The sequence below is a fragment of the Schistocerca piceifrons genome, chromosome 1 (genome assembly GCF_021461385.2).
Source record: "Schistocerca piceifrons isolate TAMUIC-IGC-003096 chromosome 1, iqSchPice1.1, whole genome shotgun sequence".
Lineage (NCBI taxonomy): Eukaryota > Metazoa > Arthropoda > Insecta > Orthoptera > Acrididae > Schistocerca > Schistocerca piceifrons.
In genome coordinates, this window is record NC_060138.1 from 1,076,681,532 (window position 1) to 1,076,704,596 (window position 23,065).

Here is a 23,065-nt window from a genome sequence, read left to right on the forward strand (position 1 = left end):
GCCCTCAGTTCTTGTGCACAGCTCCTCTCGTGGCACTGACGTGGGCAGAGCTTAGACTTGGTAATTAAAAGTCACTTAAGTAAACTTTAATTTCACACTTCAGTAAAGCGTTTCCCCGTTGTGACTGCGTCGTCATGCTGCGTATAAGACCAACATTCCTTCCGTTGTTGAATGCGGCCTTCTCCATGGTGCTTTACATACAGTGAATACGTGTGTACATCATCATGATGAAGACTATTTACAATAGTGACTAAAACGTTGGTACTATAAAGAACCTGACGCGATCACGTACTCGGAAACATTTTACTGAATATGACAACCGCAGCAGAAGCCAACACTCGTTTAATTTCAGAGTTAGTACTGTCTTTAGAAAAGGAAATGCTTGTACATTTAGCTTTGTGATACTTCGTTTCTGTGAAAACAATTATTTATTTAAATATATATCCCGCTAATCATCACTTACTTGTTTACGATGTGGTCGTTTTGTGTTTCAGTATACAACGTATGGTGCACTGTCATCCCTTTCAGAGAAGTGAGTATGAAACATTACAACATCTCATATACTGAAACATTGAAAGAATTACCACTTTTATCAGTTTCTACTCTTTGTGCAGTTTTCTTTTTTGTACACTGCTGGCGATTAAAAGTGTGGTACTGGGAAGGATGGCGAATGATGAAATTTAATTATTATGGATATACATTAGGAAGAATACATGATTAAATTTATATCTGATATGGGTTTATAAAGCATACAGTACTGTCACCTCCAGAAACAGTTCTATACAGACTGGGCATTGAGTAGAATTGAGTCTGGGAGACACATACGAGTACTACATTCTATGCCAGATGAGCAATCGTAGTGGCTGGGGAAAGGTGACATGCCATTCTCTCGGTAGTGCATGTCCAGGTGTTTTTAATGGGTGAAAGATGTGGTGTGCGTGGCGCCCAGGGCAACAGTCGACCAATCTCCGTACAGTATCATGGTAGGTCAGAACAACACAAACAATACACACTGAGGTAACAAAAGTCGTGGGACGGTCCTACACACATATAGAGATCGAGGTAGTATCACGTACACAGGGTGTGAAATGGCAAGATATTGCTGGAACTGTCATCTGTACCCAAGTGATGCATGTGAAAATATGTCCAACGTGATTATGGCGGCATAGACTTTGAATACGAAATGGTAGTTGGGGCTAAAAGCATGAGACATTCCATTTTGGAAATCATTAGAGAATTCAATATTCCAGGGTTCACAGCATCAAGAGTGTGCCGAGAATATCAAATTTCAATCCTTGTCCCTCACCATGGACAAAGCAGTGGCCGACCTGCTTCGCCTAACGACCGAAAGCGACGACGTTTGCCATTGAAAAAGACAAGTAACACTGTGTGGAATAGCCACAGAAATCAATGTGGGACATACGAAGAACGTATCCTTTAGAACAGTGGAGTGAAATCTGGCGTTACTGGGCTATGGTAGCAGACGGCCAATGTATGTGCGTTTTCGAACAGCATGACATCACCTGTAGTGCCTCTCCTGTGCTTGTGAACATACCGTTTGGACGCTAGACGACGGGAAAATCGTGGCTTGGTCAGATGAGTGTCGATTTTAGTTAGTAAGAGATGATGGTAGGACTGGAATTTGGCGCAAACCCCACAAAGCTATGGGCCCAAGTTGCCTATAAGTCACAGGTGCAAATTTGTGGTGCCTCCATAACAGTGCAGGCTCTGTTTACATGGAATGGACTGCATCCTCGGGTCCAATTGAACTGCACATTGACTGGAAATATTTATATTCGGCTAACTGGAGACCATTTGCGGAAGTTCATGGACTTCATGTTCCCAAACAACAGTCGAATTATTATGTATGGCAATGCACCATATCAGAACATTTTGGACAATTCGAGTGAATGATTTGGCCACCCAGATCACCCAGCATGAATCCCATTGAACATTTATGGGATATAACCGAAGAGTCAGTTCCTGTTCCTGCGCCAAATTTGGGTGAAATCGATCCAGGGATTTGGGACGAGATCACAGACATACACACACACACACACACACACACACACACACACACACACACACACACACACACACACATGAACTCTGATTTATACCTATAATAGATATAGAAACCGTTGCTTTTAAAGTCATTATTTATACATTTTTATGGTAAAAAGAAATAATATTACTATTACTAAAGTTGTGTAGCTTTGTTTTTCAATGCGAAAATAAATTGTCTGTAACTTGCTGTGATAGGATATTTGTGGCTACTGTAATCTTTGAAACTCTGATGCGGCAGTTGCATTTGGTAATTGTCTATGTAAATATCTAGCCAAAATTCTACATTAATTCAAACCTGAAATGTACTTTATTTCAACTATCTAGTCCCAGGGACCACGTGATGATGATTATTGGAGTCATTTGGTTGTGGTATGGAGAGGAACAATAGAAAGATATAGAAAGAAGTGCTGGGTTAAGAATCAGTAAAGGGGAATGGATAAATACAGATACTGTACAGTTTTAAGTGAATCTTATGTCGTCCTCCTGTAAAATATTGGCGACTTCAGGTAACAATAATGGAGATGGACAGCGATCAAGCAGCCTTCTGTCCAAAGTGGACCAGAAGGTCTCAGTAATATTGAGATGTTACTGTGGTGGCCAGGGAAGATTCGACAATTCATCATTGTGCTCGCAAAACCCGTCCTGGACGAGTTGAGCTGTGTGAACAGAAACCCAGACGTCATGGAACACAGCATCACCATTGTGGAACATCACTGTACCATGATGGACCTGATCAAACAAAATAATCACATAATCCTTGGCAGTAATGTGACCTTGCAGAGTCGCCACGATACAACGATATGGCTGCCCAAATCATCATCGAACCAGCGCTATGGAGGGAGTAAACATGGCCAAAAGTTGGAGGCAGTGTGGAGCAAGACTCAGGCGATCAAATGACTTTCTTCCGTTACTCCGTAGCACAGGTTTTGTGGCTTAGGCATCGTGTATTCGTGTTACAGGCATTCGCCTCACTGATGATTGGATTTGGATTTCCAGCTCTACCTGCAGTTCCCAGCTTACGCAGCTCCCTTGGAGTTCTTTTGATGCTGACAGGTTACATTAGTGGAACATTCACTTCTGCTGTCGTCAACTTATTTATCCACATCCTCTTCAGTGAGCGTCTGTCACAATCACTCAACAAACACTTTCACCCACCTTGTGACTTAGCAGATGATGTTTTTCCACTTTCCTTGTATTCGTTGCCAGTTTCCGATATGGTGCCTCTTGAAACACTAAAGACTTCGCTAGTTTGGTTACAGAAGCACCCATTGTAGGAGCTAGTAATTTGCTCACATTTGAATTATGTTAACTCCGATGTAATTCACTCACAGCTATACAATACACTGGTCTGACTACAGCTGACACTTAAAACGTCTTGAGGACGTTACAAAGATTTCTTTCTTGCTCAGAAACAACAGCGCACCTGACAGACTTGGCTAGTGTTTACGTTTATGTTAACCCTCGCATGGTATCAGCTCTGGAAAAAGATATTGTATGCCTGGGGTCTTTTTCGAACCCAAACTGATTCAAGCAACTTTATAGTGATAAAGTTTGAAATATGTTCACAAAAGTAATTATAATTTATTCAGAAACATATGCACTATGTTGATATATTTCTTAATATAATTAAATTACATATAAGTTGTAATTATTTACTACATTTGTTTGAAATATGGAAACATATTTGGTTAGTGCCAAAAATTATTTTAACACAAAATATTCATCACCCATACACTATGTAACAATACTGTAATTTATTAATATTATGTGTAATATAACTTACATGGAATTTTATTATAAATACATTCCTACTCGCTCTCTGTGTCATATGACGAGCAATCATTACACAACACACTTATTCTAGCATGTTCTTTTTAGACAAACTTGTGACACCCATTACATTGTCGATTCACTTACTTGTCCTTTGACCTTGGGCAGGAATCACACAGTTTTCTTTTCAGATTTGAAACAGCTTCCTGGTTATTGTGTTGTTTTTCCTTTCGAAGATCCTTGAAGAACGAAGATATTATTTCTGAACGAAAGCATTGTGTTCTGCACTGGGGCGACAGGATTCGTTGTTCAGTGTGAGGTTTGAAAAAAAATGAAGCAACTGGCCACCTTTTTGTTCCATGTTTCACTGAATAATGTCTAGCCATCTTATCAACTGTATCAACTCCTGACTCTGTTGAGTTGTAGAACATTATTGTGTAAGGTGTTTTGTGCTCATGGTCACTTACATCAAATGTTTTGTGCAGAGTAGACAGCAAAATGACTGATTTATTTTGTGTAGGAACATACAAAGCTAAAACAGTATTCTGTGCATACCCTCTGTTTTGATGGAAACATTTCTTTTGGTATCTCTTTTCGGTTGACCCACAGAGTTACCACAAGTGTCAATTTACTAGCAAGAAGTTCTTGTCCCAAATCAAAAATTGTAAAAAAGTTATCAGTAGTAATGTTCCTACTCTTTCCCTTCAGGTGATCAGCTATATCATGTACCACTCGTTTCCCTTTATTTATTTATTTCCCTCCCATATACACTCGTGCATTTATGACACAATTGCTCTCACAATCTACAGCAGCCCACACTTTTATCACATACTTTCCAGGTTTCGGAGGAATGTACCCTTTGAATTGACACTGTCCCCTGAACGTGCGCTGATGCTCATAAACTGTAATATGAGGTCCAGGGAAATGAGACGAAATGCATGCATCTGCGAGTATTTCAAACACAACCCTTATAGGTTCAGCTTTTGATCCTTGCAAGGCACATCAAAATATCACGACATCTTGAAAAGCTCATTGTGGCTCGAAAAATAGGTAAGCCATACTCTTCTGACCAAAATAAACTCAAAGGCATCCCACGTGCCTTATCCAAGCCAGGTATTATTAGTAGACCAAAGAATGATTGCAGCTCTGAAGAATCAAGTTCAATCCATCGTTCAAGAGTTGGTTACAGAATTTTATTATCTTTTGCATGATTAATGATATCCATTACTATTACACTCCACATGTGATTGGTGATAAAAAGTCTGAAACAATCTGCCCTTGCTTATAATTGTGGTCTAAGATGACCTGAAATATGCGCAGTTTCATGTATTACATTTCTTGAAACGTGCTTGCACACATCGGATGGTACTGTGTTGTATGTTATCTGTTCACTTCTAGACACAAAGTAGGTGCTCTCCTTTCCTGAATACCATTATCATCCTCTTCACAGTCAGTCATACCCATTTCATCTATGGCCGGTATACCTACCTCTATCATATCTCCATCAGCATCACTGCCATCTTAGTTTCCAAAAATTGATTCATTATCACTGTCATTATCACTCTTCTGTAAATCTGCCAAAGCCTGCTCATCAATGTATTTTCTATTCATTGTTTACATTAATGTCCAAATGAATGTCGGTTTATAAGGTGCATTGTTGCCAAGATTTATTTTCGTAACAAAACTTATATATAACACTGAAAATCTCATATTGTATATCTGGGGTATTTTCTGACCCCACTGCAAAAATTTCAAATTGTTGTACTACAAACTGTGACATTATCATCATAAATATTTTACCCAGTTATAATAAAAAGTCCGTGAATAGCGTATCTGGAGGATGAGTAGTCTACACTCACATTAAAACTGTTTATTTGTGGTTAAACTAGCCTGGGGTCTAAAAAGATTCCAGATATCATGCAAGGATTAAGCCCGCGTTTCTCGCGGTGTTTCCATATTTCTGTGCGACCCCTGTAGAAAGAACCGTGACAGCTGTCGGCTACGTCAAAGTGATTGTAGACTACATGCATTCAAATTCGCGTTACCTGATTCCGAAAAATGAAATCTTACACACTATCGGGAGCTACCTAGTCTAGCTTCATGCCCACAAACAACCGGCCTACAACTTACAGGAACTGCATGACCTGTGCATAGACATCTGGTGCCGCTTAGCTGCATACCCCAAGGATTTGTCGCTTCCATGCTACACAGTTTCGTTGCTGTATTGCGTTCTAAAGGGTGACCAACATGATAATTAAGCACGTAGTCTTGTTTTGTCTAATCAGAGTACGAGGTGTGACAATAAAGTAATGAGACAGATTTTCCTTGCAAGATGTGGCAACCCTGCAGGCTTGCATAGGCACAATATCTTTAACCTTGGTCTATACGCTGCTTCTAGTCCAAGCAGTACATCAATCCAACTGCTCAGTCGTGTGTTGTGCTGTAACAAGTTAATACGTCTTGGTGTCTTTCGTCACGGAAATGGAGCCGCATAATATTGCGCAACGGTATGCCATTTCTTTTTGCGTTAAATTGGGTGAAAACGCGACGACAACTTACGGTAAGCTTCAGAAGGCTTTTGGAGGGAGGCTGTGTAAAGAGCTCAAGTTTTTCGTTGGCATAAAATGTTTAGTGAAGGCAGAACGAATGTTGAAGATGAAGACTGCAGTGGAAGACCATCAACCTCATGGACGGATGTCAACTTGGCCAGGGTGGGTGAACTGGTACGATCTGATCTACGATTATCCGTGAAAATGATGGCAAAAGATTGAACATCAATCGAGAAACGGTTCGTCTAAGAATAACTGACGATCTTGGTATGAGAAAGATTTGTGCAAAAATGGTCTCCAAAAATGTCGCACCACAACTGCGAGAAACACGGAAAAATGTGGCGGGCGATCTGTTAGAGCAAACGGAAATCAATCCAGAATTGTTGATCGGTGTTATCATTGGTGATGAAAGTTGGTTTTTTTCAACACGATCCAGGGATAAAACGCAAAGTTCGCAATGGCGCTCAAAGGGATCACCCACACCAAGAAAAGCTCGCATGTCAAAGTCAAAAGTGAAATGCATGCTTGTGTGCTTCTTTGATTCCAAGGGAATTGTTCATAAAGAGTGGGTGACTCCTGGACAAACAGTTAACCAATATTACTACAAATAAATTTGAGAAATAGTTCGTAAGAGAGTTTTTCGTGTCCGTGCTGACATTGGTGATAATTGGATTCTGCTCTGTCAGTACAGCAACTTTTAACATCAAAATAAATTTCAGTACTACCATAGCCACCTTACTCACCAGATATTGTTCCGTGTGACTTTTTTCTATTTCCAAGAGTCAAAACGGCGGTCAAGGGACACTATTTCCAGACAACATAAGATGTCCAAAAAACTATGACGAGAGTCTTGGAGGATATTACAGAAGATGAGTTCCAGAAATGTTACCATCAATGGCAGAAGCACTGGAAAACGTGTGTGCAACCAGATGGGAACTACTTTGAAGGAGACAACACTAAATTTAACTAAAACGGCAAGCACCATTTTTTTCACATCAGTCTCGTTACTTTTTTATCGCACCTCGTATTTCACTAGAGTCTCATCATTTTGTTTCCGTATGTACCCACAGTAATATTTGGCAACGGATGTGAGAAAAGAATCCATGAATAGTTAGTTCTCTTTTTTAACTTGTATCTGTCTTTTCTTACAAAAGCAGCAGTGCTTTTGAGTTGAGCCCAGTTTTGTAGGCACGCTTGGTCAGAAAATTTCATTCAGGTGTGATGCTAGGATATTAACACAAAATGTCTTAATTTCTTTGTAGGGAGATCATTCGTTCCAAACGTGGCTATTGTTTAATTCGGAAATCGTTATTGTTTCACGACATTAGTGTAATAGTGTTTCTGTCTGCGAGGATTGTAGACAGGGGTAACAACCGGAAATGATCAATTAATGATTAAATGAGCAATCAGCAAATTGGTAGCTACAGTTTTCTGTTCGTTTGGCCGCAGGACACAGAGATGACAAAATTTGCAGCAGTGTCCATATTGCCAGAAATCGAGGAAGAGGAATTCTTGGAAAATTCCAGGACGTTAGACCAAGATGGTGCTCACGTGCTGCCCACAAGCCGCGCTGCAGATCGTTTCAAGTGTAAGTGCTTTCAATTATCTATAATATACAAATTATACTAGAAATTATCTGATCTGATGCGTGATTTTATTCTTGTTCATCAAAGATTTAGATTTGTTGCCGTGACTAAGTGCGCAACACAGTTCATTCTTATCAGTTGTTTGTAGCACTTATACAAAAACTACAATTTATCCATTTAGTGAAAATTATTTTCATTACAAATGAAATATGCATCTTTCTTTCTATCTAGTGTTTCCCTGTCAATAGATCAATGAGTTCATCAATAACATCTGAAGTGCAACAAATTAGCAATCCATTGTAGCTAAAAGACAGTTTCTTAAACTATGTGCGATATTCTTAAAGGAAAATAATTACCTACTCCACGTCTTGTTGGAACAGAATTATTTCTTTTTGTATCTCAGCGCTAGAGAGATCTGTGTAAGTCAACACTGAAGTGAAAAAGCACATTATTTACAATAATTCAGTCTCCTCTTGCAGCCACTGGCGTACGACAGTGGTGTACGACACGTGTGTTTCGGAGTCCCCTGTAACCTCTGTTCTTTTTAAATTTATTCTGTTCGTCCGAATTCGATTGCAGTTGTCTTGCAAATGGATTGGTGGGCACGGTGTGTGGAGGAAGGACACGCAGCAAATAGTGTTGACTGCAGCGTATGTATAAATAACGTAACGCCACCGCACAGACCGCGGAAGCCGCAGTGTCGCAATGGTTAACACAACGGACTTGTATTTGCTGGAAGCGGACTTCACACCGCCGTGTACGATCAGAATTAAGGTTTTCGTGGTCTTCCGAAATCACTCATTGTGAATGGCGAGGTGATCTACTCAATGGGTTACAAGCGATCTCTTTCATTATTGTCGGGTAGAGATGTGTTCCATCCAGACATGGCGGTTATCGCTGAAACAACCGGTTTTCGGTTATATCATTATCTTTCACGCCAGTTTAACTTGACTGCTAAATCCTATCAAAATAACCGGTTTCTGTAATAACCAATTTTCGGTTCTTTATTACAAATGTTTACTGTAAAAACCGTAGAAATCGAACAAAGAGTGAAAATTTTGACTCTCTGATTTTTAAGCATTCAGAATCAAAATAATAAACTAAACAGGCAAATAAAAGAAAGCTTAGTCCATCCACTGTCCGCTACTTCTCTCGAAATGTGATGCAATAGCGCTCAAAAGTGTTTCGACAACATAAAATTCGTTATTATTTCTCTTAGAATAAAACACTATCGGACAGTGTCTTGAGTATAGTGGAGAGCAGTGTAACTGCGATTATTTGAATGTGTCAGGTTGCGACTTGTTAGTTTACACTTTGCGCTGCCGCACGGATGCGACTTTCAGCGAACTCAAAAGCATTGTGACACGCTGTTAGCTCCGTCAATTCGTGGACGTTACTTTCTTCTTAGTTCTGATGTCTAGTCATATTTACTTACAGTGATTATTCCAATATGCCAAAACGTAATGAATATTCAAGTGACTTCAGATATGCCGTGATAAATGCACTAAAGCAGGGACTGAAACAAGCCGAAGTTGCTTGTACGAGTATTTTTAAAGTGTGTCGTCAGGTCCTTAGTACATAGAAAAAATTCTATAATATATGAAAGACTGTCGAAAATAAGCCTGGCAGTGGACATAAAGTCTCCTAAAGTCGATCATATCATAAAAAAGTTATCAGCAAGTGATGTTTGCAAGTCGGCTGTAATGATACAAAGAGAACTGAAAGAAAAATATGAAGTCGACATCACGTTTCCATTGTCAAAGGACGCTTGAAACGCTTTGGAGTACATGGATGAAGACCGATGAAAAATCTTTTAGTATCTACGAAAACCATGAAGGCCCAACTTGCGTTGGCAAAACAGCACGGATCATGGTCAGGCTCAGACTGGTCTAAAATTCTGTGGAGTGACGAGAACAAATTTAATTTAATGTCATCTCATTGTATCAAGTATATTCGATTTCCCGTAAGTAAAAAGATATGGCATTCAGTACCAAATTCCCAAGGTCGAATAGGAAGGTGGCAGTGTGATGGTTTGGGGATGTTTTTCACGCTCTGTAGTTGGACCGTTAGTTGGAATTGAAGGTAACATGGATCGATTCGTTTACGAAAAAGTATTGAAGACTTAAATGTTACCATACGCTAAACATCACATGGCTGCTGGATGATACTTTCAACAAGATAACGACCCCAAGCACAAGTACCGGGCGAGGTGGCGCAGTGGTTAGCACACTGGACTCGCATTCGGGAGGACGACGGTTCAATCCCGTCTCCAGCCATCCTGATTTAGGTTTTCCGTGATTTCCCTAAATCGTTTCAGGCAAATGCCGGGATGGTCCCTTTGAAAGGGCACGGCCGATTTCCTTCCCCATCCTTCCCTAACCCGAGCTTGTGCTCCGTCTCTAATGACCTCGTTGTCGACAGGATGTTAAAAAACTCTAACCTAACCTAACCCAAGCACAAGTCCAAGTACATTAGTGATTTTTTAAAACGCAAAAAGTCAAGGTTTTGGAGTTTCCAAGTCAAGGTTCAGATTTGATCGTACAGAACATCTGTGGGAGGAGTTGGATCGCAGAATAAGAATAAAAAGTTATTCGAAAAAGACGCTTTTTTTTAAACTCTCCGAAATGAGTGTTATAAAATGCCGATGGACGGATTTCAAAAATTGGTCGACTCAATGCCGGAGCGGTGTGAGGCCGTCATAAAACCCAAGGGATATCCCACTAAACATTGATTTTCTTACTACGGTAGATGATAGTTATGTGTTCAAAAATGTTTCTTCAATAATGTCAAAACACATTTTCTCCACCATTGTCCCGATTAAAAAAGATATACTCTATTATGTTGCGAACAAGGGTTGCTTGGTCATTACTGTGTAGAACATTGAATATGGATAAATCAAATAAAGTACTGATTTTCATGTTTCATATTTGCTTTTAATTAATTCAATTAATACGTTTGTCAAAATACTTTTGAACGCTACTTTATGTCGTTGAATACTACAAAAAATCCTCAGTATTATAGTACTGATTCTAATTTTTTGAAACACTACTCAAAAATCATATTATGTCACGACCGTACCACTATTTAGGCATTACGAATAATCAGTGCGAAAGGGTGAAAACTGTCGTTCAAGAACGCTTTGTCCGTTTTCTAGGGCTACATGGAGATAATGGCATGTATGTAGACACAGCCAGGAGATCAGCTACGTTCAATTCTTATCGAATACTATGAATGAATTCTTGTTAAGTTTTTAATTTATTACTGTTACCATAATTTTATTCCTCTTTTACTATTTCGTAGAAATGACAGGCAAACCTGTAATCTTTTAAAGCACTGAAGCGTTGTAATTCTTTGTTACGTCACTTCGTAAAAGTATTTCTATGCTAGGATTGCCGCCATTCTGCAATACGCGGATATCTCAGGAATACGGTAAACGTCAAATCTCCGACATCGCTACGGCCGGAAAAAGATGCTGCAAGAACGGAACCAAAGACGACTGAAGAGAATCGTTCAACGTGACTTTCGCAACTTGTTGCAGATTTCAATGCTGGGCCATCAACAAGTGTCAGCGTGCGAACGATTCAACGACACATCATCGATATGGGCTTTCGGAGCCGAAGGTCCACGCGTGTTCATTTGATGACTGCACGACACAAAGCTTACGCATCACCTGCACCCGTAAACACCGCCATTGGACTGTTGATGAGTGGAAACATGTTGCCTGGTAGGACGAATCTGGTTTCAAATTGTATAGAGCGCATGGACGTGTACGGGTATGGTGACAACCTCACGAATCCATGGACCTCGCATGTCAGCAGGGGACTGTTGAAGCTGGTGGACGTTCTGTAATGGTGTAGGACGTGTGCAGTTGGAGTGATATGGGACACCTGATACGTATAGACACGACTCTGACAGCTGAGCCTACGTAAGCATCGTGTCTGATCACCTGCATCCATTCATGTTCATTGAACATGGACATGGACAATTCCAGCAGGACAATGCGACACCCCACACGTTCAGAATTACTACAGAGTGGTTACAGTAACACTTTTCTGAGTTTAAACACTTCCGCTGGCCTCCCCAGACATGAACATTATTGATCGTATCAGAAGAGATTTCCACCCCCTCGTACTCTTACGGATCTACGGGCAGCCCTGCAGGATTCATGGTAACAGATCCCTCCAGCACTACTTCAGACATTAGTGGAGTCGATGCCACGTCGTGTTACGGCACTACTGCGTGCTCGCGGGGGCCCTACACGATATTAGACGGGTGTACCAGTGTTTTAAGTTCTTCAGTTTATCTACAAGAACTAAGAGGGAACAATTGGAGCCGGGCGGGGTGGTCGAGTGGTTCTAGGCGCTACAGTCTGGAACCGCGCGACCGCTAAGGTCACAGTTTCGAATCCTGCCTCGGTCATGGATGTATGTGATGTCTTTAGGTTTAAGTAGTTCTAAGTTCTAGGGGACTGATGACCTTGGAAGTTAAATCCCATAGTGCTCAGAGAGATCTGAACAATTTTTTGAACAACTGGAGTGGAAGACGAGGAACGATGTTCTCGGATTTAAAAAAAAAAATGGGATGTAAGACAGGGATAAAGTTTTTCGCTCCTACTGTTCAATCGAGACAATGAAGAAGCAATGACCCAAATAAAGGAAATATTCAAGGTGAAAGGATATCAATGATAAGATACGCTGATGATATTGCTGTCCTCAATGAAAGTGAAGAAGAATTGCGGTATCTGTTGAATGGAAAGGAACAGTCTAATGAGTACAGAATATGGACTGAGAGTAAATCGGAGAAAGACGAAATTAATGAGAGATAGAAGAAATGAGAACAACGCGGAACTCAACAACAGGATTGGTGACCACAATGTGGATGATGTTAAGGAATTCTGTTACCTAAGCAACAAAATAATCCTTGACGAACGGAGCAGGGAGAACATAAAAAGCAGACTAGCACTGGCAAAAAGGGCATACCTGGCCAAAAGAAGTCTATTTTTATCAAACATAGGCCTTAATTTAAGGAAGATATTTCTGAGAACGTACGTTTGGAGCACAGCATCGTACGGTCGTGAAACACGGAGTTTGGGAAAACCTGGACAGAAGAGAATCGAAGCATTTGAAATGTGGTGATTACAGAAGAATGTTGAAAATTAAATGGACTGATAAAGTTCGGGATGAGGAGGTTCTCCGGAGAATCGTCGAGGAAAGGAATACGTGGAGAACACTGACCTGAAGAAGGGACAGCAAGATAGGATATCGGTTGAGGTGTCACGGAATAGCTTCCATGGTACTAGAGGGAGCTATGGACTGTAAAATAGTAACGCAAATCTTGATCTGCAGGAACAGCTTTTTTCTGTACTGAAACTGCTTAAAAGTAGCTCAGAAAAGGATGAAATTTTACTCAATATATCCAGTAGCACGGAAATACTGCAGCATTAGTTTGATAGCGTTTAGACAATGCGATCGTAGTGTAACATTAGCCATTTATGACAGTGTGTTAAAAATTCGATCGTAACTGCGACTGTTTATTTTGAGTTTATCCTATCCTCAGTTAGGACGTCAAGGTCGCCAGAAGGGAGCGAGGCTGTCCAATTTCCCGACGGTGTGGAAGCAGAGCCCTTGGAGGCGTCTGAGACACCAGTTGCGGTATCGGCAGTCGGCGTGGCATCCGCCTCCGAGCCAGCCGCCACGGCCACCCAGCAAGCAGGGGAGGCAGAGGAGAGTCTGCAAGCAGCGGAGACACACCGTGACGGCGCCAAAGCGTCCTCTGCGGACGCCGTCGCTCCGGCGCCGGTGGCTGCGCACGGCAGTGGCGGGTCCCTGAGAGCGGGGGGCGGCAGTAGCAGCAGCAGCGGGGGCGGTGGTAGCGGGCTGCCCTTCTCCGGGCTCATCCCTCAGGGCCTGCCCTCCGTGCCCGGACTGTCCCTCGGGGGTGGCGGGAACGCAGGCGGCGCGGGTGCGGTGCAGCAGAACGTGCCCACGCTCTTCCTCGGAAGTTTTCAGGTATCAGCTTGTTAATACGGAGCGAATACAAGCGACCGACAATTCTCTGCAGTGATGGAGTGTCCAACACGTGGCCCACGGGCTACAAGCGGACTATTGCGGCGCTAGAACTGAACATGTGTCACAGCTCGGTAAAAAAGTATCATGAAATTGCGTTTATGTAAAGTTGCGATAAATGTAATATTTTCAATTTGATACTCCCGCCACACGATACTATTCACTCATTGGCCCTTCCTGTTCCTTTTTTGTTTTAAGCGGTTATTGTTACTGTTCAGGGCATTGTGTACGGTCCAAATATGGCCCGTTAAGCAAAACAGTTGTACTCCCCTGCTCTATTATAAATATTAGGCGAGCGCTAGCCAAGTGCTTTCGGTCGTGTGCGGATCTGCTGGTTGTCGGTCTTTTAGCGCACCATCAAGTTTCCCTTTTGGGGCTACATTTACGGAAAGCTTACGTATACTACTTTTTTTTCTGATGTAAGTTGCGTCAGCGGTGGAGTGGTCTGAACGAAAAAATAATGTTACTGTTAGAAAAATACACGGGCTATCACAGGGGGAATGGTCGTCATTCAGCGATATAACAGGAACGATCATTCGAAGCAAAAAAAAAAAAAAAAAAAAAAGAGGTCTAAAATGGATATCTTCAGAGATATGAGAATTCGTTCATCTTCGCTAATATGAAACACATGTCTTCCACTGAGCCGGCCGATGTGGCCGAGCGGTTCTAGGCGCTTCACTCTGGAACCGCGCGACCGCTACGGTCGCGGGTTCGAATCCTGCCACGGGCATGGATGTGGGTGATGTCCTTAGGTTAGTTACGTTTAAGTAGTTATAAGTTCTAGGGGACTGATGACCTCAGATGTTAAGTCCCATAGTGCTCAGAGCCATTTGAACCATCTGAATCTTCTACTGAACTACTGCTCATAATTGTTAAGGTATGCACTTTAGAGCCTATGTTTCCTGGGAATTTTTTCCTTGATTTGCTCCTCTCAGAATATGGAAAGCAAAGAGTTTGCACTAGACGAGATTTGTTTCACAGTAGCGAACATGATGAAGTGTTCCTGGCTCTTAAGGTACATATTTTAGAACTTACATTTTTTTTTTTTTTTTTGCTTTGCTTCGAATGGTCGTTTCTGTCATATCTCTGCATATCGACAATTGCTCCTGAATATCTTGTAGATGCCATAGGTGCCTTTGGGAACTAAGAGATCCACGGCACAGATATCGAAGGAAAAGAAGTGTGATTGGCAGAAAATTGCAGAAGGACCGAAACGTCGAACTGGGGACATGAGAAAGACGATAAATCTATTAGAAGCTTGCACCAGGGGGGAACGGAGAGAATAAGCACAAGCTTTGTATTTATTTTAATTAAAAAGAAAAAGCGCATTAAATTTCGGGAAAAGTAAGCAAGTGCGAATATGCGTCTGTAGTGCTGAATAAAATTAAAAACACACGAAATACGTGATTATTCTTGCTGCCTACTTTCATGGTAGCTAGAATTACATATTTACCTGTTATGTTACAGATTTCTGATGATAAATAAAAATGGTTCTACCCCTGTTCACGTTATTTTCTCTCTAAAAATCTAAAAAGCAGATTTTATTAAGTGGCCTATGAGACAGATCGTATGTATATAGCATTTCTCATTAATCACATTTTACTGTCACTACCTTCTTTACAAGTTCTTTAGTAAAATCAGTCACTAAAGTTGCTAATGACCAGATTTTAAATGCCAGCTTTTCTTCAAATAATGCTGATCGAGCTGCCGAGTAATTGGCTCTAATATCATATTAAGTTCTTTGTGATATAAATATCTTACCCTCGTGAACCTTTCGTTACTTGTTAAAATGTACCAACTATCTTTTTAACAGGCCATTGTTGTTATCTCTGGTTGGCGCTAATTTCACACATAATAATTTGTATTTATATCTAGACTTTGATTTTATTTCTTTTTTAAAAATTATATATCGGAATACGTATAATTTAAACCTAAGAACATTTTTTTCCATTCTTTACTCTAATCAAGTCCCTGATTTACGTAACCTCTTACTACTAACAAGGGAACCTCCCCATCGTACCCCCCTCAGATTTAGTTATAAGTTGGCACAGTGGATAGGCCTTGAAAAACTGAATCAAGATCAATCGAGAAAACAGGAAGAAGTTGTGTGGAACTATGAAAAAATAAGCAAAATATACAAACTGAGTAGTCAATGTGCAACATAGGCAACATGAAGGACAACCTTAGCTCTAGAGCGCCGTGGTCCCGTGGTTAGCGTGAGCGGCTACAGAACGAGACGTCCTTGGTTCACGTCGTCCATCGACTGAAAAGTTTAATTTTTTATTTTCAGACACTTATTATCTGTCCGTCCGTCCGTCCGCCGATGCGAGGTAGCTGCGCCGTAGTATAGGGACGCCAAACCTAAACAAACATCGAAACACACACCGTCAGTCGACTACAGCGCACGGAAGAGAGAGTATTCCTGCTAACGAGGCTCCCTGACTGGCAGTTGACTGTTCACTACTTTGGACGAGAGTGCATTAAATACGTGAGATGTATTCCGTTGGCAATATGAATCCAGCAAATATAGCTCGCGACTTCAATAACAATCGCACGGTTTTGCGGTGCGGTCGCAAAACACAGGCGCTAAACTTATTACAGTGAACAGAGACGTCAGTGAACGAATGGACAAATCATAACTTTGCGAAAATAAAGAAAGTAAAATTTCCACTCCAGGGAAGACTTGAACGACGGTCCTCTAGTTCCACAGCAGCTCACGCTAACCACGGGACCACTGCGCTCCATAGCTCACATTGGCCTTGATGTTGGCTATCTTACACATGGACTACTCAGTTTGTATATTTTGCTTACTTTTTTCATAGTTCCACACAGCTTCTTCTTGTTTTCTCGATTGATCTGTGTTCAGTTTTTCAAGGCCATCCACTGTGCCAACTTATAACTAAATCTGAGGGGGGTGCGATGGGGAGGTTCCCTTGTAAGAAAAATTGTGGTTATTTAAATGAAGCTATCAGTTAACTAATACACAGTCCACGTTTTTTGTAATATAAATCAAAAGTATAATTTATTTACCAGAAACTATGTAGTGATCGAACAGAAACATCCCAAAACCTTCGTTTCTAAGTCTCAGTCTAGAGAGAGAGCAAAAAGTAAACAAGAGTTACTACTCGTTTTCGCTACTTTGTCACAGATTGCAAAAATTAAAATAAAGAAGAATGGAAAGAAGAAAAAGTTTCAAAAATTCAGCCGTAAGCACCGCACTAAACAGACTTCCCACTACACGACTGAGAAAACGACGTTCGTACTCAAGCCAAAAATTCGGAAAATACGTCACCTGCCGTTTCACTTTATGATTACTTCAAAGTGATCCTGTTAACAAATATCTCGCGTTATTATGCGGATACCTTCATCTTTCCAAGAGATTATCTGTTTTTCAACATACAAGGATAACTCTTCCTTTCTGGAACAAATCCGAACGATACTAAAAAATGGCTCTAAGCACTATGGGACTTAACATCTGAGGTCATCAGTCCCCTAGACTTAGAACTACTTAAACCTAACTAACCTGAGAACAACACACACATCCATGCCCGAGGCAGGATTCGAACATGCGACGGTAGCAGCAGCGCGGTCCCGGACTGAAGCGCCTAGAACCGCTCGGCCACAGCGGCCGGCCGACCAATACTGATCGCCGGCCGGTGTGGCCGTGCGGTTAAAGGCGCTTCAGTCTGGAACCGCCTGACCGCTGCGGTCGCAGGTTCGAATCCTGCCTCGGGCATGGATGTGTGTGATGTCCTTAGGTTAGTTAGGTTTAATTAGTTCTAAGTTCTAGGCGACTGATGACCTCAGAAGTTAAGTCGCATAGTGCTCAGAGCCACCAATACTGATCTTCTCGCAACTTCTTACCAAGTCCTCGGCTCATAGGGGAGTGCTACATGCTGATTCTAATATTTGAGATTCCAGAGGATTTCAGAAAGGCAATAAACAGAGATTTGTTTCCCGTTACACGTTGTTCGAATTCAGGGGGAATAGCAAGAGGGCTGAGGCGCGAAAGGGAATTTGGAGTGAGGAGGAAAGGGTGCTTGGATGTCCGAGAAGTTGTGCAAAGCAAGCGTGCCAGGGTGGCATAGTGGTTAGCCCATCTGCCTATTGAGTAGTAAACCCGGTTTCGAATCCTGGCCATGTTACAAATCTTCGTTCGACGCTTCAGTTTTCTTATATACATGGTAGATGTTTCAGGCTTGAAAAGGTCTCTGGAACCGTATAGTTTCATTTAATTAAAGGAACTGTACCTGGATTTCAGGCAGGATCACCTGTATCATTTGGAAAGGCTCTGCAGTACTGTTCGCGTTTAGGGATAATACCAAGTAGGCTGGGGCATGAATGGAAATTTGTACTGAGAAGGGAGGTGTGATATGATTGCCCGTGCAGTTGTGCAAATGCACTCTGCTAGCGTTGCGAAGTGGCTAGCTTCGTATACGTGTAGTTTGTTAGGTGTTGCGAAAGTAGTGTTAGTATTGTGCTGTCATAAAATTTTTGCTGTTCTGTAGGAGAGATTTCATGTCATCCAGCTGCTCTGTCTCACAGGATGCATCGAAGTCTATATCATATTTCATGTTTTATGAACTGACTCATTGTTACGATTAAGCATTCTAGAACAGGCATGATGTTGCGTATCCACGGGTAGGCTGCATGTAAAGGCCTGTAAATTAAAATAATGCAAGACGGCATTGTGTATATCTCACCTACGTGATAAACTATTGAACAGGCTTCTGCCCGCTCTCTTCGGATGTGGGAGTAACACTTGCGAGATAGTATAGCCGTAAACAGAGTAAGGCATAGTTCCAGACGATCGTGCCTGCAAGGTATGCCAGAGAATAATATTTTTCTTTTTTCAACGTAACGATTTCCTTACGCCATGTAATGTTTTGTAGTCATTCCTTGTTTCTGAACACCTGGGTGTTACAGGATATGAGTTAATTAATCTTGAAATAAAGATCTGTTGCAATTGATACAAATATCGCGTCGCTGGTACAAAAGCAAACTACCACTTCCCTCCCCCCCCCCTCCCCCCAGGTTACCTTCCAGCACCTCCTCGCTAGAAGCTGTTTCCATTGCGCGACATTACATTATTAATACAGGATGCGTCAAGAAAATGTATGCACACTTTGAAGCACCATACAAAATTTATTTCCCGTTGTACAATGTTAAATTTCTGGAAATGTAAAGCTTAAAGTCCAATTTGAAAAATAAATGTACTTTGCAAATGTGATTAATGTTCAAACTGGTGGCCTTCAGCATCAATACATTTCTGAGTACGAGTGACCACTGATTCCGTACATCGTACCAAAGTGTCCAATGAGATTTCTGCGCACACCGCCTGAATCTCATTCCAAAGTGTGTCCAGGTTACGTGGTTTACGTTTGTACACCTTATCTTTTACTGTGCCCCATAAGAAGAAATCCAGCGGCGTGAGGTCTGGAGAGCGTGCAGGAAACTCGATTGGTCGCGTGCGTCCTATCCACTGGCCTGGCACATTGTGATCCAGGAAACTGAAGTGCTGAGGAGTGCACAAGTAATGAATCAATTCTCGGATTAATTTTAATGTCTACTTGACCAAGCAGTAACGTTTCACTTAGCCTACCTCACTGGAGTTTATACAGTAGTAAACATATTAGATAACTGAAAGAATTACTTTCAGTTAACTTTTCCTACCGTGATGTGTATGAAAGAGATAATGGCAACCTTTCACATTATTAAATGCAAAGGAAAGATCGGATGTTGCAAAGAGTACTATGAGGGACTTAACGAGGGGCAAGGAAAACCTGTCCTGGCATGACAGAAGAAGCAATGGGAGTCGATTCGGAAAATATAGGGGATTTATCTTAGAGCTAGAAAGAGCTGTGGAAATCTGGCGATAAAAACAGGCACAGGTAATCGATGACATTCCTTCGGAATCCCTAAAATCTTCCGGAGAAGTGCTATCCAAATGGCTATTCAGGTTAGAGTGTCGAGTCTATGAACCTAGAGAAAATCAGACTTTCGGAAAATGTCAGCCACACAATCCCGAAGACAGCAAGTGCAGATACGTGCGAAATCTATCGCACGATCATGATAACATTGCCTGCACGCAGCTGACTGACGAGTATAGTATACAGAAGAACGGGGAAAAAAGATTGGGGACCTGTTAGTTGACGATAAGGTTGGCTTTAGAAAAGGTACAGGCACCAGAGGGGCTATTCTGACATTGCGCTCGATAATAGAGGCAAGACCTAAGAAAAAGATAGAATCTTGTACAGGATTTATCTAACTAGAAACAGCGTTTAAATGGTGAAAGATGTTTGAAATTCTCACAAAACTAGATATTAGCTTTAGTGAAAAATGGGTAACACGCAGTATGTAAAAGAATAAAGAGAGAATAATAAAAGTGGAAGACTAAGAGAAAATTATTCGGATTACAAAGAATATAAGACAGGTCCGTAGTTTTTTCCTTGTTTTTGAACCTACCCATCGAATAACTTACTTACTCTTATTCTTATGGCCTCACAAATCACAGTCGATTTATGGCCTCGTCAAGCAGCCTCCTCCACAGCGCTTTATTTTTAACACCATCTTACTTTGCTCCAAGTGTCTGAAGATCCTTGGCCACCTGGTCTAGCCATTTTATTTTCCGTCTGCCTAAAAGTCTTCGCCCTTCGGGTTTCTTCGAAAACACTTCTCTCAGGCCGGCCGCAGTGGCCGGGTGGTTCTAGAAGCTTCAGTGTGGAACTGCGCGACTGCTACGGTCGCAGGTTCGAATCCTGCCTCGGGGGCCGGCCGGTGTGGCCGTGCGGTCTAGGCGCTTCAGTCTGGAACCGCGTGACCGCTCCGGTCGCAGGTCCGAATCCTGCCTCGGGCATGGATGTGTGTGATGTCCTTAGGTTAGTTAGGTTTAATTAGTTCTAAGTTCTAGGGGACTGATGACCACAGATGTTAAGTCCCATGGTGCTCAGAGCCATTTGAACCTGCCTCGGGCATGGGTGTGTGTGATGTCCATAGGTTAGTTAGGTTTAAGTAGTTCTAAGTTCTAGGGGACTGATGACCTTAGATGTTAATTCCCATAGTGCTCAGAGCCATTTGAACCAACGTCTCTCAGACCTGATCCCACCTCTCTTATATAGACGCACGTCGGGATCATCTCAGCCTCCCTGTCTTGGCTCCCGCAACTACATCTGGTTCATCATACACCTCCATCCTCCATGAGCTCCCCATTTTTTCTTCTCCTCCGTTTTCGTCCCTCATAAATCAGTCCAAATATCTTCTGTGGGATTTCATTTCTCTCTGCATACTTATCTACTCTCCATATTTCTGCCTCATATAGTAATACAGGCCTGATTATGGTTTTATATATTCTTATTTTGGTTCCTCTTGATGAAATTTGGAAGATAATAGTTTCTTGAGTGATTACGATGCTCTAGGTGCCGTCTCTATCCTCGATTGTAATTCTAGTTTCTCATCATTTCTGTTACTTATTCTGACCGGTAGACATTTAAACTCCGCTGCTTCATTAAACACATGGTCATCTGTTTGTTTCTCACCTTTTTGTCGTGTAGTTTCTTTATAACCTCATGAATTTCGTTTTCTTGTCATTTACCTCTAACCCAACTTCCTTAGCTTTTTGCAATATCTTTCTTGCCAGTATTTTCAAGTCATATATATTTTCAGCAATTACTGATACATCGTCCGCAAAGGTCAGTACATTCATTTTTTATCCTATGCTCAGTCCTCTGTTTCGCTTTTTGCTTCCAGTGCACAAGAGTGGTGATATTCCATCTCCTTCCCTGACTCCTGCTTTTATGTCAAAAGCCGTGGAATATTTCCACTATCCCTTTTGAGCCTTCCACTGTGACTTTTACAAGATTTGTAATCTTCTTTGGTATTCCAAACTTCTGGATTTTCTCCAAGTTTTCTCTGTTTATGGTACCGTTAGGCTTTTTTAAAAGCTACAAACAATGTTGACATTGTTTTGTTGTATTCCCAATATTTTAATAAGGCTTCTTTCAGTACAGATATCTGATCTGTGGTGGCTTGATTCTTCATAAATCCCTCTTGCTTTTCATCTGATACCTCTTTTAAATGTATTTCCAATCTTTTCTAGAGGATCTTGGAGAACACTTTGCAGCCTGTGCTAATTAATGAGATGCTTCTTTAATTTCTGTATTTTTCTTTATCGCTCTTTTCATAGGTTGATTCCACTCAAATGGCATTCTTTCTTCATTCCAAATGTTGATCACGAGTTTGTGTACTTGTTTCGCAATTCTGTCTCCCCCATTCTTAAAGAGTTCAGGTGTTACTACATCTCTGCCTGGAACTTTGTTGCTTTTTAGTATTTTGATTGTATCTACAGTCTCATTCAGTTTCGGTGTATCAGCTTCCGGCCCAATATTCTAATATTTATGTTGTCCATCCCTTATTTCAACATTTGAAAGCTCCTCAAAATATTCCTTCCAAATTCCCACACCTTTTGTCCTTTCCAAAACTGTATTGCCATTTTTTTCTTTAATGCCATACACCCGTGGTATATATCCTTTTCTTTTCCTTTCTGAGAAAATTTCTGGTTTCCCTGATAGCATTTTGATATCCTTCTTTGTTTTCGTTGGAATAGTCCTGGAGGTGGTTGTCCTTTGCTGCTCTTCTTTCTTTCACTTTTGCTCACATTCTTCCGAGAACCATGATTTTTTTTCCTTCTTTTTCTTATTCCGTACAATTTTAATGCTGCAGCTTCCTCAATTGTTTTTAGCGTTCCCCACTGGCCTTTAATGCTGAGGTTGCCTTCCATTGTCAGAAACTCAAATCTGTTTAGAAGCTTAGTGACAAATCCCTGCACCTGTTCATTATCTTTCAATTTCTAACCGTCTGTAGTGCATTCTTTTATACTATTTCCTTCCTTTGGTTTTTCTAAAGCCATTCATTGTCGTGCGTCTGTCGTGATTGGGTAGTGGTCTGTGCCTGCCTCGACTCCTCTTATTCACACTCATTGCTTTTGCGCCCATAGTCTACCAACACATGGTCTATTTGGTTTTTTGTTCCA

General features: G+C 41.3%; 1 protein-coding gene and 1 non-coding gene across 2 annotated transcripts in view; both read left to right on the forward strand.

Moving 5' to 3' along the window:
* LOC124802441 overlaps positions 1-23,065 on the forward strand; it is a 96,044-nt gene that overhangs the window by 50,554 nt on the left and 22,425 nt on the right. Inside the window, exons 3-5 of the mRNA XM_047263228.1 lie at positions 495-532; positions 7,836-7,974; positions 13,529-13,980. Coding sequence (XP_047119184.1) covers positions 495-532; positions 7,836-7,974; positions 13,529-13,980 — 629 coding nt within the window. The remainder of the gene's footprint in view (positions 1-494; positions 533-7,835; positions 7,975-13,528; positions 13,981-23,065) is intronic.
* On the forward strand, positions 10,176-10,248 carry Trnaa-cgc. The gene has a single exon. It is a non-coding gene; the product is annotated as a tRNA-Ala (tRNA).